The following is a 13,192-nucleotide window of genomic DNA, read 5'->3' on the forward strand; positions in this document are numbered from 1 at the left end:
TCTGCTTGAATAGAGTTGTATTGACTATCCGATGCATGTAATTTATGCGCCTTTACAAAATACATAAATGTTGCACAAAAAAGCAGGTTTTGTTTTAAGAGACAAAATAACTTAAAAAGATTCAGCAGCACAAACAGGACTTGGAGGTCCACCATTGTTGTTGTCGTGTTGTTTGCAGGTGTAAACACGAACTGAGTGCGAGTGCAAGATGACATGACAAACGTCATCATCATCAAAAGATTCTAGGTCATGTTTACACAAACAGGACTCGCCATGCATTTAGAGACAATTTCACTGGAACCCGTTCCTTGCAATTTTATCCACCTAAAACTCTGTAACTGTGTAAACGAAAAGACCAAAACTCAACAAAACGCTCATGTTTCACTGTTTCTGTGTTGTCATGGAAACGGGGCTTAAGATCAGGAAAGCTGTGGTTTGAGTTTTAGGAGGAGAGGAGGGGACAAACCATTGAGGCATAACATTTGGGGAATGAATCTTTAGTACTGCATGTTCTCAACACGTTGCATGTGTTGCACATTGCTTGTACAATGGCTGCGTATTACCATGTAATATTTACGTAAATACCTTTCTAGGCCGCAGTAAAGTGCTTGGGGTTCTGGTTTCATCATGATTCATATTATGCTTTAATAATCCCTGCAGTTCAACTGTTTCTATGCAGTACTTCATTACAAATACAAACACAAAAAAGAAAGTTACCGACAGCACAAATATACACACTGAAACTGCACCAAAATAATAATAAATAAAACAATGGAAACAGAAAACAAAGTCATCATATGACAAACAGGAATGTTTGGTCAGTGTTTGGTTTGAGTTGTTTATAAATGGCTAAAATGGACTTTTCGTCTGTTGCTACATGGTCATCCTCCTTGATTCTCCTAACTGAGCGCTCTCAGAGCTGCCTGCTGGAGGTAGAAAGTAGAAATCTACTTTACAAAAAATATAATATCACTTTAACCCTTTAAAGTTTGCACAAAGACAAAAAACAAAAAAAAAATGTATTCTTTTCTGTTCCTTTGGAAAATAATAATAAGAGTTTTTTAAACAAATTATTGAGATAACAGTTAATATTATATTTACAATAATGAAATGGTCTAAATATAAAGCAGTAATGAAATAACACACATTTATATTCCCAAACCATATGGTAGAAAAGGCTCAGGCAGGTTTATTTCCACAAATTAAAAAATAATAAACCCACACCAAATAATAAAATTTAATAACGGTAGAGCAGTACTCTTTGTTCTTAGACACAATAGTCATGTGGTTTGAGAAGCTTCAGTTGCAAATATCAGTGGGTACAAAGACTGGACAGCTAGTTTCCAGCTAGTTGATATAATCATTTGTATCTGCCCAGTTACACTGCTATATATGGCAAAGCACGAAACACTAGAGCTACAATATTAGTGCAATTCAAATCACCTTTCATGTTATTCAAAGGGAAAGACTGAAAAATGTACGGTGGAGAGACCACAGACCAGATGGAGGCACAATAAACAAAATGGGAAGCGGCCATTTTGGCTACTCAACATTGTTTTGTTAGATGTTTTAAAATTTGTCCTTTACTTGTCTGTCTGCAGACAGCAGGGGGGAGGGGGAAGGGGAGGCCATTTTGCAACACAAGGCCAAAAAGTGGAGAAAGGGAAAAAAAATCCACAACAATCAACAATGGTGAGTAGGTACAGAGGGATGCTGACCTTCAAAGGGCTCAATTACATCTCTGTCTCTCTCTCTCTCTCTCTCTCATGCACACACACACATGCACATACACACTTGAAATTGGGCTTGATTGCCCATACAGCACATTCACACAACTCGGTGGTACAGAGACTCACACACACACACACACACACACACAAATAAATGCACTTGTGCGTGTGTGTGTGCAGTTTTTCTTAAAAACACACATATAGAAACATTCAGAGCGTCCCTGCTGCTCCACGCCGTAGGACCGTCTGTCCGTCCAGATAAAGTGGCCTCTGAATCTCAGTTCTGATTTGAGAGGGGATGAATTAATGACACTAGCCCTCTTCCTCCCACCCTCTCCTACTCTCCCTCTCTCTCTCTTTCCATTTATTCCTCTCTGACTTTTTTTTATTTCCCTCATTTGTTCAATCTCATTTGCTGTTTCTCTCAGTTTGTGTCTTTGCAATCTATTTGCAATTTCACTATTATTCCAATCTACCTCTTTCTGTCTCGCTCTGTTTCTCCAATTTTCTATACGTACCCACAAAACCAATTTTCAGGTGGACACTGCAACCTCTAACATAAGCAAACCCCCCTCCCTTTTTCTTCATCCACCTCTCCTAGGTCTACCCCCACCCTTCCCAACGTCACATCAATGCCAAAAGAGACCTGCGCACCTCCACCCTATACTCTCCCTCCCTCCTTCTACACCTCCAACCTCTTCTTCTCTTCTGTTTGGGAAAAAGAAACAGTATATGTGATGCAGTCACGAATTTTAATGGCACTGCTCAATCTGAGTAAACATTATATCGGCTTCTATCCAGAAATATTCAGGGAGGGTTGATAATGGTGGTTGATTTTAGTGATGGTAGACACAAAACAAAGAAAATAATTATGAGAGAAGCCAAAGCTGATAGATGAAGCAAACTACAGAGAGAGAAAATGGAAAACTGGGGTGGGGGAGCAAGGAGGGAAGGGAGAGGGGTTTTAAGTGAGGATGCAGAGCAAGATGAGAAGACGAAAGTGGTGAAAGATGGACCAAGAGAACGACCGGGAAGGAAAATCTCATCTCCTCGTGGAATAATCTGTCATTTATCACACTGATGGTAAAGTGTAGGAAGAGAACGAAGCTGGGTGAGGTTCAGAAATTACACACTTTTATAGCTTCTGTGACAAGTTTCAGTGGGTATCAGCTCACACTTGTGTTGTGGATGCTGCATACATACTATAGCGTCTAGACAGAAAGAATATAGCATAAATTATGCATGCAGGGTTGCTCTCATCTAACGGAGCAATATTAATATTATTACATATGTGGCAATATACTAAAGGGTGGAGGGTGGTGGAGTCTCATCCAAGACACTCAGCAGATTGGGATAATGTATTATGGCGCACACACACAAATACACATAAATGCATAAACACTCACATCGCCCTGCAAATGCATGAGCAGTTGTGCAAATGCACACACCACAAACCATCCAAAAGGTCTAAGCTTCCTTTTTCATTTCGGCAGAGAAGATTGCATTTTCTGGAGAAGTGTGTATGTGTGTGTGCCATTACTGAGCGTTTGAGGGAGCATTAAACGATTCAAATGCTGTCCCTCTGGTTCTCTTCGGCCAGGGAGATCTAAAACTGCACACATGCAAATATAATATATTAAGTATATTATATTAAAACACGTAATATATATATATATCTATATATATATATATATATATATATATATATATAGATATATATGCAGTTTAAAAAAAAGTAATCATGAGACACACAAGTCAGCATGCTTTCTGTCCAGTTTGGACATTGTTACAATGCACTATAAGCTGATTTTTTTTTTTTTTTTTTTTTTTTTTTTTATTTGTGCTCTATTCTGATCAAATTGCTTGTTTTATTTAAACCGGGAACAAAGAAAGGGGATGATTTGCCTCTGCCCTCTTTTCAAAGTGTCTGCAGATATTTCTCATGATTTTAATTTGTGTCTGTGAAAAAAATGTGCCAATTTAACTAAACATTTCTGAAAAAAACACTATCTCCTGTAGGATAAATGGATTGTTCTTTAGAGAAGAAGTAGTCAAAAGCAAAGCATGCATTAAGTAGTCAATACTGAACATAAACCATGAAAAAGAAAAGAAAAAAAGGCCCTGGGAATGAAATAAAGAAAAAAGACAAAGTGATTTGGATGCTGATTTTGACTGATTCACGAAATGTTCATAAGTACGTAAGTATTTGCTCTTCTTGATGCTCATTGGCATTTATTGGCAAACTTATCATATGAATGACACATTTAACAAAATTTATATCTCTCCAGATTTTGTAGAGTACTTAGTAGACTTAAGAAGTCTTTAACTTCTCAACTTAGTTTCAGCACTTCACCTTATTAGATATTCTGTAAGGTAGAAGTAGGTCAGTGCTGTTCAAAGAGAAGAAATGACTCAATAAGCATCTGAGCTTTTCATTATGGTCATCATAACTAAAAAAAACAACTTGATGCTGGAATTACCTGCAGTCGAATACAATGGAGTTTAAATTAAACTAGTCTAACTGCATGTGTTCTGCATGTGTTGCATGTGTTAGCTTACTGTAGGACATAACTTCTTATATATTGAATTGTGAAGGTAAATCAATAGATATTTCCAAGTGCACTGCCTAGTTCAACAACACTGCTGCTCTGTGTAAATAATGTATTATTGCTTTATTTGATCAAATGTACCGCTGCTCTGTGACATTGGACATGTTAGATGCTTTGAGCTAAAAGCTAAATCCAGCATGCTCAGAGGCCTGCAGCTGATAAAACCTGATCTTATGACAGAGCATGTAATAGTTAAACTGGTCCAAGGTTGAATTTGATTACATAAAGATTTTTAAAAAATGGAGGGAACCCTATAGTGATATAATAGTTGTTTCATTGTGTCATGGAGGAGACAGCCTAAATCAAGCCCATGTGGTGTATGAACAGATGTGGAGTATAATTATGTACCAGGATTGTGTGGTCTTCAGTCATCGTGAAAGCAACTGCATGTAAAAAACGGCATCCATGATGGTGATGCCATGTTGTATAAATAATGTATTTTAGTCGCAACCATGAAGCTTTTGTAACTACAGCGAACTATTTCTGATTTCTAATTCTAGTCAACCAACGTGATAGCCTACACATGGCAGGAACCTGTAAAACTGCATTCACAACAGTGACATTTATATGTATTTTTGCCTAAATCATGATATTTTTCTAATTCTGTTGGAGCAATGATTTTTTCTAAACCCAACTAGGAAGTAAGTAAAATGTTGTCTTGCCACTGATGGAATGTATTTAAGTCTTGATCCAATGTCTCACAGATCCATGATCTATTGGACCACCGGTCTGTCTCTGTGAAATGTTAAACAATAGACTTGACAATGAAGTCAGCTCTGATGTGGAAACGCATATACAGGGGTGACGGCAAAAAGATCCCTGAGCCTAAACATTTTTAAGGTGTTCCTCTTTGGACACCGCTATTGATCTGAAATTTCAGCACAGTATTAGCAAACACATTCCACCTTTTTCCACAATAACATCCTGATTTACAACTATTTCTATATTAAAATGTTGTTTTTTTTGTTTTTGTTTTGTTTTTTTTTTCTAAATTGCTTACAAGCAAAAATTTACACAATTTTAAAATGTGCAGGGTCCTCACACATGTAATGCTTTTAATGTGTAAAAATCAGGTTTTCCAAGTTGTTTCCAAGTGAATATACTACTGTACTCTGTGCAGGAGTGACCATGTTATTATCTGTGCTGCAGACCAGCTCGAAGGCTTTAGTTCTTATGAGACTCAGGATGTTTACGGTCCAACCTGTAACCATCCTCATTGTCTATAAAGCTGTTCTTGGTAGCATGGTATGGCACGTTAACAGTTAATAGACTCACAAACGAGTGAAAACAGTAATGAAAGTAATTGGGTCAAATAATGAGTAACCAGTAGCTGTTCTGTACTGGGATGTTTCAGTACAGTCAAGCCAGGTATGGATGCAACCTGACGTCAGGTAGAGGTATATCTATCACTGATCAGTAGATCCGATTTAACTCTATCAAGTCTGACCAAGGCTGAAATAGCGACGTGTATGACAATTAACCATCACTCATTTACACAATTATACATCTACACCATGACTGCAGCAGCAGGAATGCATTTCTACATGTTGTTCTACATCAGCACCGAAAAACATCATTGGCTGTTTGTTTTTCCACATTTACCATCTGATCAGCACTTAAACCAGAATCCAGACTAAACATGGAGAAGCAGCATTTAGCTGTTTTGCTGCAAACAAGTGGAACAAACTGCCAGTGGAGCTTAAACTTTCACCAGATGTAGACATTTTTAAATCCAGGTTAAAAACATTTCTTTTCTCATGCGCCTATGCACGAAATCTGCATGTTAACTTTTTTAACTTATCTTGCTTTTAATCATTTTAATGTAATTTATTATTTTATTGTGATTATGTGTTGATGACTTTTACTATTTCTAAATATCTGTAATGCCTTTGTTTTATGTAAAGCACTTTGAATTGTCCTGTACATGAAATGTGCTATACAAATAAACTGCCTTGCCTTGCCTTGCCTTAAATTGTAATAATCAGCGAATTACTTACTAAAATCTAGGCCTTAAAAAAGAAAAAAATTCTCATTTGTGCGCCCCTCATCAAAACTTTCCTCCTCTTCAGCATGAGCTGAACGACAAACAAACTACAAGACAGACAATGCTGGGACAGAAAGCCGATCAGCTGATCACCAACAGTCCTGACATGAGTCAGGAGCAACCTGTGTGAGAGAGCTGGCGAGGCGGGAGTCATGCAGTGCAGAGACAAAGTGACAGGAGCAGCAACGTTAAAGTTTAAAAAGAGAGAGAGAGAAAAAAAAAGCACAATGAGTTTGGATGTCAAAACACCAACATCACCCACGGATGCAACTCCCTTGTCCGAGTTGACAGTAGCCCCTGGCAAACGAGTCACATGTACTGCTCGTACAGCCGCTGTGCAGAGTTGGACACCGTTCATAAAGGGTTAATAAACAGTTTTATCATGAAAGCATAATGTGCAGAAACAGGTATTCAATTCTTTTAAATATTTGCACCAGCAATAATGGCAATGGTTGAGAGAGAGAGGTCTCCGTTCAGCAGTCAGCAACTGTTTTTTTCTTTGCATGCATGTATTCCACATTTTTTTCTCCAATCAGCTACTGCCACAAGCCGGAATTCCAGCACGGTGCCAGATTCCCATCACCCCTGCATTCATGAGGTGCATTTCCCCCATGCACGTAGGGACAGCTATTTACAAGCTGTCTGAGATGTTTGGATTGAAGGTCCGTTGCCTTCTGTCTCCTCTTTCTTCTTTCTGCTTTCCTTCTTGCTTCTTTTTGCTGTCGTCTTCCTTTTTCTGTCCCCTACGGTCAAGCCCAGCAAGATTACATAGATTCCATGATTCAAAGTAAATATATAAATAAATGAATCCGATTATCAAGAGGAGCCTTATACCCATAAACCTACCCTTGGCAATCCTGGGGCAGTCATTGCTCTGCAGCATTTCAGAGCTGAGAGGGCCCACTTTACAACTTTTCCAGCCCTCAGCATCACATAGCTGCTGTGTTTTGCTATCTAAAATTATGTCGCATGCCAGCAACTGGATATCAATACACTGGCTGTTTTGAAGTGCACCATGACTGATTCAGCAAAGAAATGCAAGAGGACATTATTGGAGAAAACGATTAAAAAGAAAGAGAGAATCTGACAGGATGCAAGATGAATGCTGAAGTAGCCTTCTTTAGGGGGGAACCAAAAGTGGGAAAATCTGCCACAGTGCGGTAGTTGATGGTGTGAACAAATAACACACTGTTCATATATATATATATATATATATATATATATATATATATATATATATATATATATATATATATATATATATATGATATATAGATATAAAACTACAATAATGTTGATCAAGTAACATATGCCAACTAGCACAAAACACGGTATAGATGTACTGGTCATGCTGAAATTATGACTAACAAATGGCTCCATGAAATGTCTGTGTCCACACAACCAACTTGAATAGTTATTTTTAATTTAGACCAAATTCTATAACATGTTCTATAACATGCTAATTGATACTAAACTATTTCTTTACATCCACACAGATACCTAATCTGACATAAAACTACTAAAGACATTAGCAAGCAGTAAGCTGAAACTTCATTACCACCTCATTATAATATGCACCAGTGCATAAATGGACACTCAGGAAGCCCTTAAGCCACTCTGAGTGCTATAAATGAAAAGACAGACACTAGAAGCTGAAATATAAAGAGCAGACAGAAAATTTTCCTGACAGTATAACTGGTGTTTGTTCACAGGCAGTCCTTCAGAACTGATGAGTGTTGATTAAAGAGTCGTTTGTTCTGTCATTGAGCTGATGTGTCCTTCCAGCAGTTGTTGAAACTGCAGTAAGGGTGCAGCACGTAACATGAAGTAGAGCTTAATTCACACATGTAATGTACCTCGGAAAAGTTTTACACAGTATCCAAAGTAGCTGTATCTGAGAGGGCATCTGTAACGATTAATCTGCATCTTATTATTATTATTATTATTATTATTATTATTATTATTATTATTATTATTATTATTATTATTATTATTCAAGCCCATAATATAGTATATCCAGACAAAACTCAGTATTTACACTAATGAGAATGCTTCTCCATTTTTTCTAGATATTGGATGTTTAACCTCCCAAGATATATATTTCTGCATGCATTTTCAATTTCTTGTGTTTTTAAGCAATAAATATGACCTGATATGTATAAAACTTGAGTATTTTGTTTGAAGTGGAGTTGTATAGAGTAAAGAAAAGACCTCATGTGGATTGCTTTTATAAGAAGCTGCATACTCATAGAGGGTAGGTTAGCTGATGGCTTAAAATAATTTATAAAAAATATATTTGATATTGTAAATGTACAATTGAACAGGTCTCCAAATTGGGGGACTTTGAGGACAGATGGTGCCAAAATGTCCATTTTGGAGACCTGAACTGTCTAAAACATCTCTAATTTTGTTCCGCTTTACCATTGGTCAGAGGTAATGTTCACATATTGTTCCACAATTTAATAGAAGTTTATATATATATATATATATATATATATATATATATATATATATATATATATTACAGCAGCCCAGACACTGGCCATGGTTACATGATGTTTTTAATTCTGAATGAATTATTTAGAATTAAATAATTCAGAATTAAAGTATTCTCCTTCACATTTACATGGAAATAGTAATTCTACATTGAAGTTTAAGTGAAAAACACGTTTAAGATCTGGGAGTTGGGAAGGGTTCTAATTGGACAGCGGACAGGCCTGTAGTATTTATATCTACCCGAAAACAAACAAACTCCAGTTCCTGCTTCTTTTCGTTTTTTTTACAACATGGAAGACCACATAATACGAACCATATTTACTTTCATTTTGATTAGAGTTTAAGAGCAACAGCTCGACTCTAGCATACTACTTTACTTTGGTCAGCTGAGGAGGAAAAGGGAGACAGAGTACTGTCTTGTGACAAGGGGCATGTGCAGAACGACCAGAATTAATTTAAAGTGGAATAAACCTATGATCGAGGAATTATTCACTCCGGATTTAAAATCAGAATAAACCAGCCACTGACTTTAGATTTAAGTTTAATTCAGAATGTCCATTTTAATTCAGAATTAGGTCTTTACCAAGTCATTTTAAAGCAGATTTCATTTTTATTCTGAATTAAAGGGGAATTAAAACTCTAATGTAAATGTGGCCAGTTAAAGGTTATACACTGTCGTTTAAAAAAAAAAAAAATCATATTAATTATGGACTAAATTGGCCTTAGGGTGATCAAGCACATATGGAAGTATCGTGTGTCATTTTCAGGAGATTTGGGGCTGAGAGGGAGCCATGACAAGTGTGCTAAACAGCATTCATCAGGGTAAACCATTCACTTTAAATTAAATTAAATTTGTCTACGTTAGATTAGAAAGGTTATAAGAACCTGACCCTTGTTCCACCCAGGTCAACAAGAACTTGAAAATCAGGAGAGAGATGAAGAAATAAGCTAAACTCACAAGTTCAGCAGAAGAAAATCCTTAGACACACACACACACACACAAGGCCACACTTTGAATTTCACTCTGTCAGCACTGCATCTATCTATAATGCCCCTCTGGGACAATCAATAGTTCTTCGTGATATTCTGATTATCACGGATTGTTGGAAACAACTGTTAAACTCCTACACCTGAACCTCAGATTCCTTCGCTCTTCATTTGCCTCACATGGAATCATTATCAGATGATTATGGAACATTTTTAGTAAGTTTATTATTCAGAAAGCAGACTCACGCTTGTGGTTGTTCTTGCGCTGGAAGGGCAGCGTGTGTCGCTCTGAGTCTTCCTCGCCTTCCTCATCCGCCAAGTGTGTGTGAGTGTAATGGTAACTCAGACCTGGGCGGTTCTTATATCGCTTTCCACAGACTGGAACACACACACACACATACGCAGCATGTACACTTGGTTTTGAGTTTGTGTGAGTTGTAGATAAAAGAGAAACAGGCAGCAGAAATAGCATTAAAGATGAAAGGCTCACTGTCACAGACGTAAGGCTTGTCTCTGTCTTCAATGGCGGGCAGCTCTTGTCTCTTTCTCATGCCTCCGACACCATAGGCCTGTAGAAAACACACACACACACACACACACACACACACACACACACACATACATATAATAACAGATAGGTTCATGCACAGAAGTTTAAACTTCCACACCAGTCAAATAAGTATTATATACACACATATTAATTTAAAAAAAAGTGTATGGCTGCAAAATCCTTACTCAACACACATGCACACACACGTTTGCTTTCTAATCATCTGCTCTCAGTGTTAAGCTCCACTTCCAGCAGGAGGGGGCTGATGACACCTAGCAGGGGGGCAACAGTTCCAATTAGCAACCCTGGTGTCTGTGTGCGAGTTAGTGTGTGAGAGTCTGCGTGGTTGCACTGGATGTGTGTGGCATCTTGATTATCAAAATACATTGTTAACACCTGATTATCCACCCATAGGCTGCCCAAAAGTAGTGGGGAAAAAAGACCTGTCTGCTCTAATCAAAGTTGTTTAAAAAAAAAGAGTTTATCCCAGCACGATTTAATCTCTGGATCTGTTGGGATTTCATTTGAACAAATGTTGGTTTGTAAAAAAAAAACATGTCATTACAGACTTTGATATACAGGGAAAGCATAAATAATCACACTGTGTAAAATATGATACCCTGAGCTTTCATATTCTAAGAGGTGGAAACACATTTCTGATCCACACCTGTTGGATTCATTGGGTTCAATCTGGAATATTTGGCTAATGTTGACTTTATTATCTCACATTGGTAGCTAAACAATCTCTCCACTGACTTGCTGATTAAATAAAAACCAATGTGCAGGGGGAAAAAAGGAGGAAAAAAGAAGAAACAGAGATCCTTGTTGTCCTACCCGTGCTTTGGTACGGTTCTTGCGCTTTGGGACGTCTTCTTCCATCTCATCCATCTCCAATTCATGAGGGAAGTCCCCAACAAGCAGCTTCTATGTGACAGATGTCGTGAGAAAGACACAATGAGATAGATTAATCTGCTTTTTGTCCTTATTTGCTTTTTAGTACCCACAAGTTGCCATAAAAAAGAACATCTTAGCTGTAGTTTCAAGAGATCTGAATCATTGACAATGAACACAGCCAAATGTGTCACTATTTCCTTGCAATTATATGTGACTAATCCTCCATTAAACAACCATATCAATAGGCCTGGTAAAGAAGTTTTATAAAGTTAAGGGACTTGCAGAAGCTACATAAAAAAGAGATAAAACCCAAGCTGCAGAGGCATATATATCCTTTTTGGGTCAGGCTCTAAAAACACTGAATCTTGCGCTTCCCACAACAGAACTTGATAGCTTCTTTTATTAGACTCTCCTGTGTCCTAAATGTTCACACCCTGTGTAGTACTTGTGATAGATAAACTGAATCTCGTGTAAAATCACTGCAGTGTGCCTTTTAAGACAAATCCCTTTTTTCCTCAGATGAGGAAAACACTGCCTTTATCTTAAAAGATAGACATGTGACTGTGACATAATAATATCAGGTTCTAAGTAATGGTAAACAAAGGTAAAGAGAGATTTTTAAGCTGTGAACATAGAGCTTTGATGGACAATGTATTGCTAACCCGGAGACAGAGCAAGCCCCAGTTTAGAGGCCCTAAAAAAACATTTAGCTCTCAAACGGCCTCTTTGAGTGCTCTTCAGTCAAGTACCAATCGATTAGCCGTCCATTTGAGATCAAGAGCAACAGCCTCAAGATGTTTAAATACAGTTGGGAAAAATTACGGTTGGGGAAACAAGTAGGACTCCCCATAAAAACCTGATCCTTTTGCTTAAAATACAGTACTGTGAAATGTCTTAAGGCACACCTCATTTCTTTATGTGTCACCAGGAAAACAAGAAACAGGTGCAGGGATTTACTGAAATGTGCAACCATAAATGGAAATGAAAAAACAGGTTTTACGATTTCAGTGCTCTTAAAAGTGATTTTTTGTTCTTCAGTAACATGAACTCATTTTGATAAGTTTTCTTATCATTTCATTAAGAAGTCTTTAGGTATATTTCTCCAGGCTTCTTGAAGGACTTTCTAAAACTCTTCTGTAGATGTTTTCTGCCTTTTGTTCTGTTCTCTGTCAGGATGATCCCACACTGCTTCTATAATGTTGAGGTCCAGGCTCTGGGGAAGATTCATCACTCCTTCAGACCACTGATTTTCAGTCAAGTTCTTAAGTCATTTGGCATACCTCAACCTTTCCCCCCATGCTTTCCTTTCTCAGGAATGGCTTGACAGCCACCCTTCCATGGAGACTCTTTCTGGGTGCAGAAGCAAGCAGTAGATGGATCACTGAAGAGTCAGATGCATCTCTAAAGTCCTGTGTCAGGTCTTTGATGGATTTCCCCCCTTTTTTACTTAAGGACATCATTTTCAGATACTGTTTGACTTCTGTACAGTAGGTGTGTGTGCGTGTGTGTGTGCGTGTGTGTGTGTGTGTGTTTTTAGACCTGGTATTTCTTCTTTTGTACTCCACTAGTCCATTTCTTCCCATTTTTAAACAATATACACCATGCTGAGAAGAGCTCTTTAGGAATCACCTCGTTGGTGCAAGATGTGATTTCATGCCTACAAAACTCTCCCTGATATCTTTTATAGATGCAGTTAAATGAATGGTAACAAATTATGTGTCTTAGCTGCAGGTTACTAACAAAGCGCCTATACATACACATTAAGAAGTGTCACCACAAAACTGGATCATCCTTTCAGTTAGGTGCCTTGTAAATGTCGGTATTATTTGAACACTGTTGTTACTGTTAGTGGCTTAACCAATAAATAGAAATATTTCTCTAG

At 37.6% G+C, this 13,192-nt stretch overlaps 1 protein-coding gene across 4 annotated transcripts in view; it reads right to left on the reverse strand.

The window, feature by feature from the left end:
• The window catches only part of dpf1 (D4, zinc and double PHD fingers family 1), a 45,811-nt gene that overhangs the window by 16,525 nt on the left and 16,094 nt on the right, over positions 1 to 13,192 (reverse strand). For 3 of the 4 annotated variants that reach the window (XR_006011675.1, XM_041995765.1, XM_041995767.1), the window contains exons 6-8: positions 11,251 to 11,340; positions 10,357 to 10,435; positions 10,113 to 10,244 (exon numbers count right to left, since the gene is read on the reverse strand). Coding sequence is in view for 3 of the 4 variants with exons in the window: in XM_041995765.1 (XP_041851699.1) it covers positions 10,113 to 10,244; positions 10,357 to 10,435; positions 11,251 to 11,340 (301 nt within the window). In the remaining variant the exon portion in view is untranslated. The remainder of the gene's footprint in view (positions 1 to 10,112; positions 10,245 to 10,356; positions 10,436 to 11,250; positions 11,341 to 13,192) is intronic. The other variant, XM_041995766.1, reaches the window with a different exon arrangement.

Source organism: Melanotaenia boesemani, chromosome 9, assembly GCF_017639745.1.
Source record: "Melanotaenia boesemani isolate fMelBoe1 chromosome 9, fMelBoe1.pri, whole genome shotgun sequence".
Lineage (NCBI taxonomy): Eukaryota > Metazoa > Chordata > Actinopteri > Atheriniformes > Melanotaeniidae > Melanotaenia > Melanotaenia boesemani.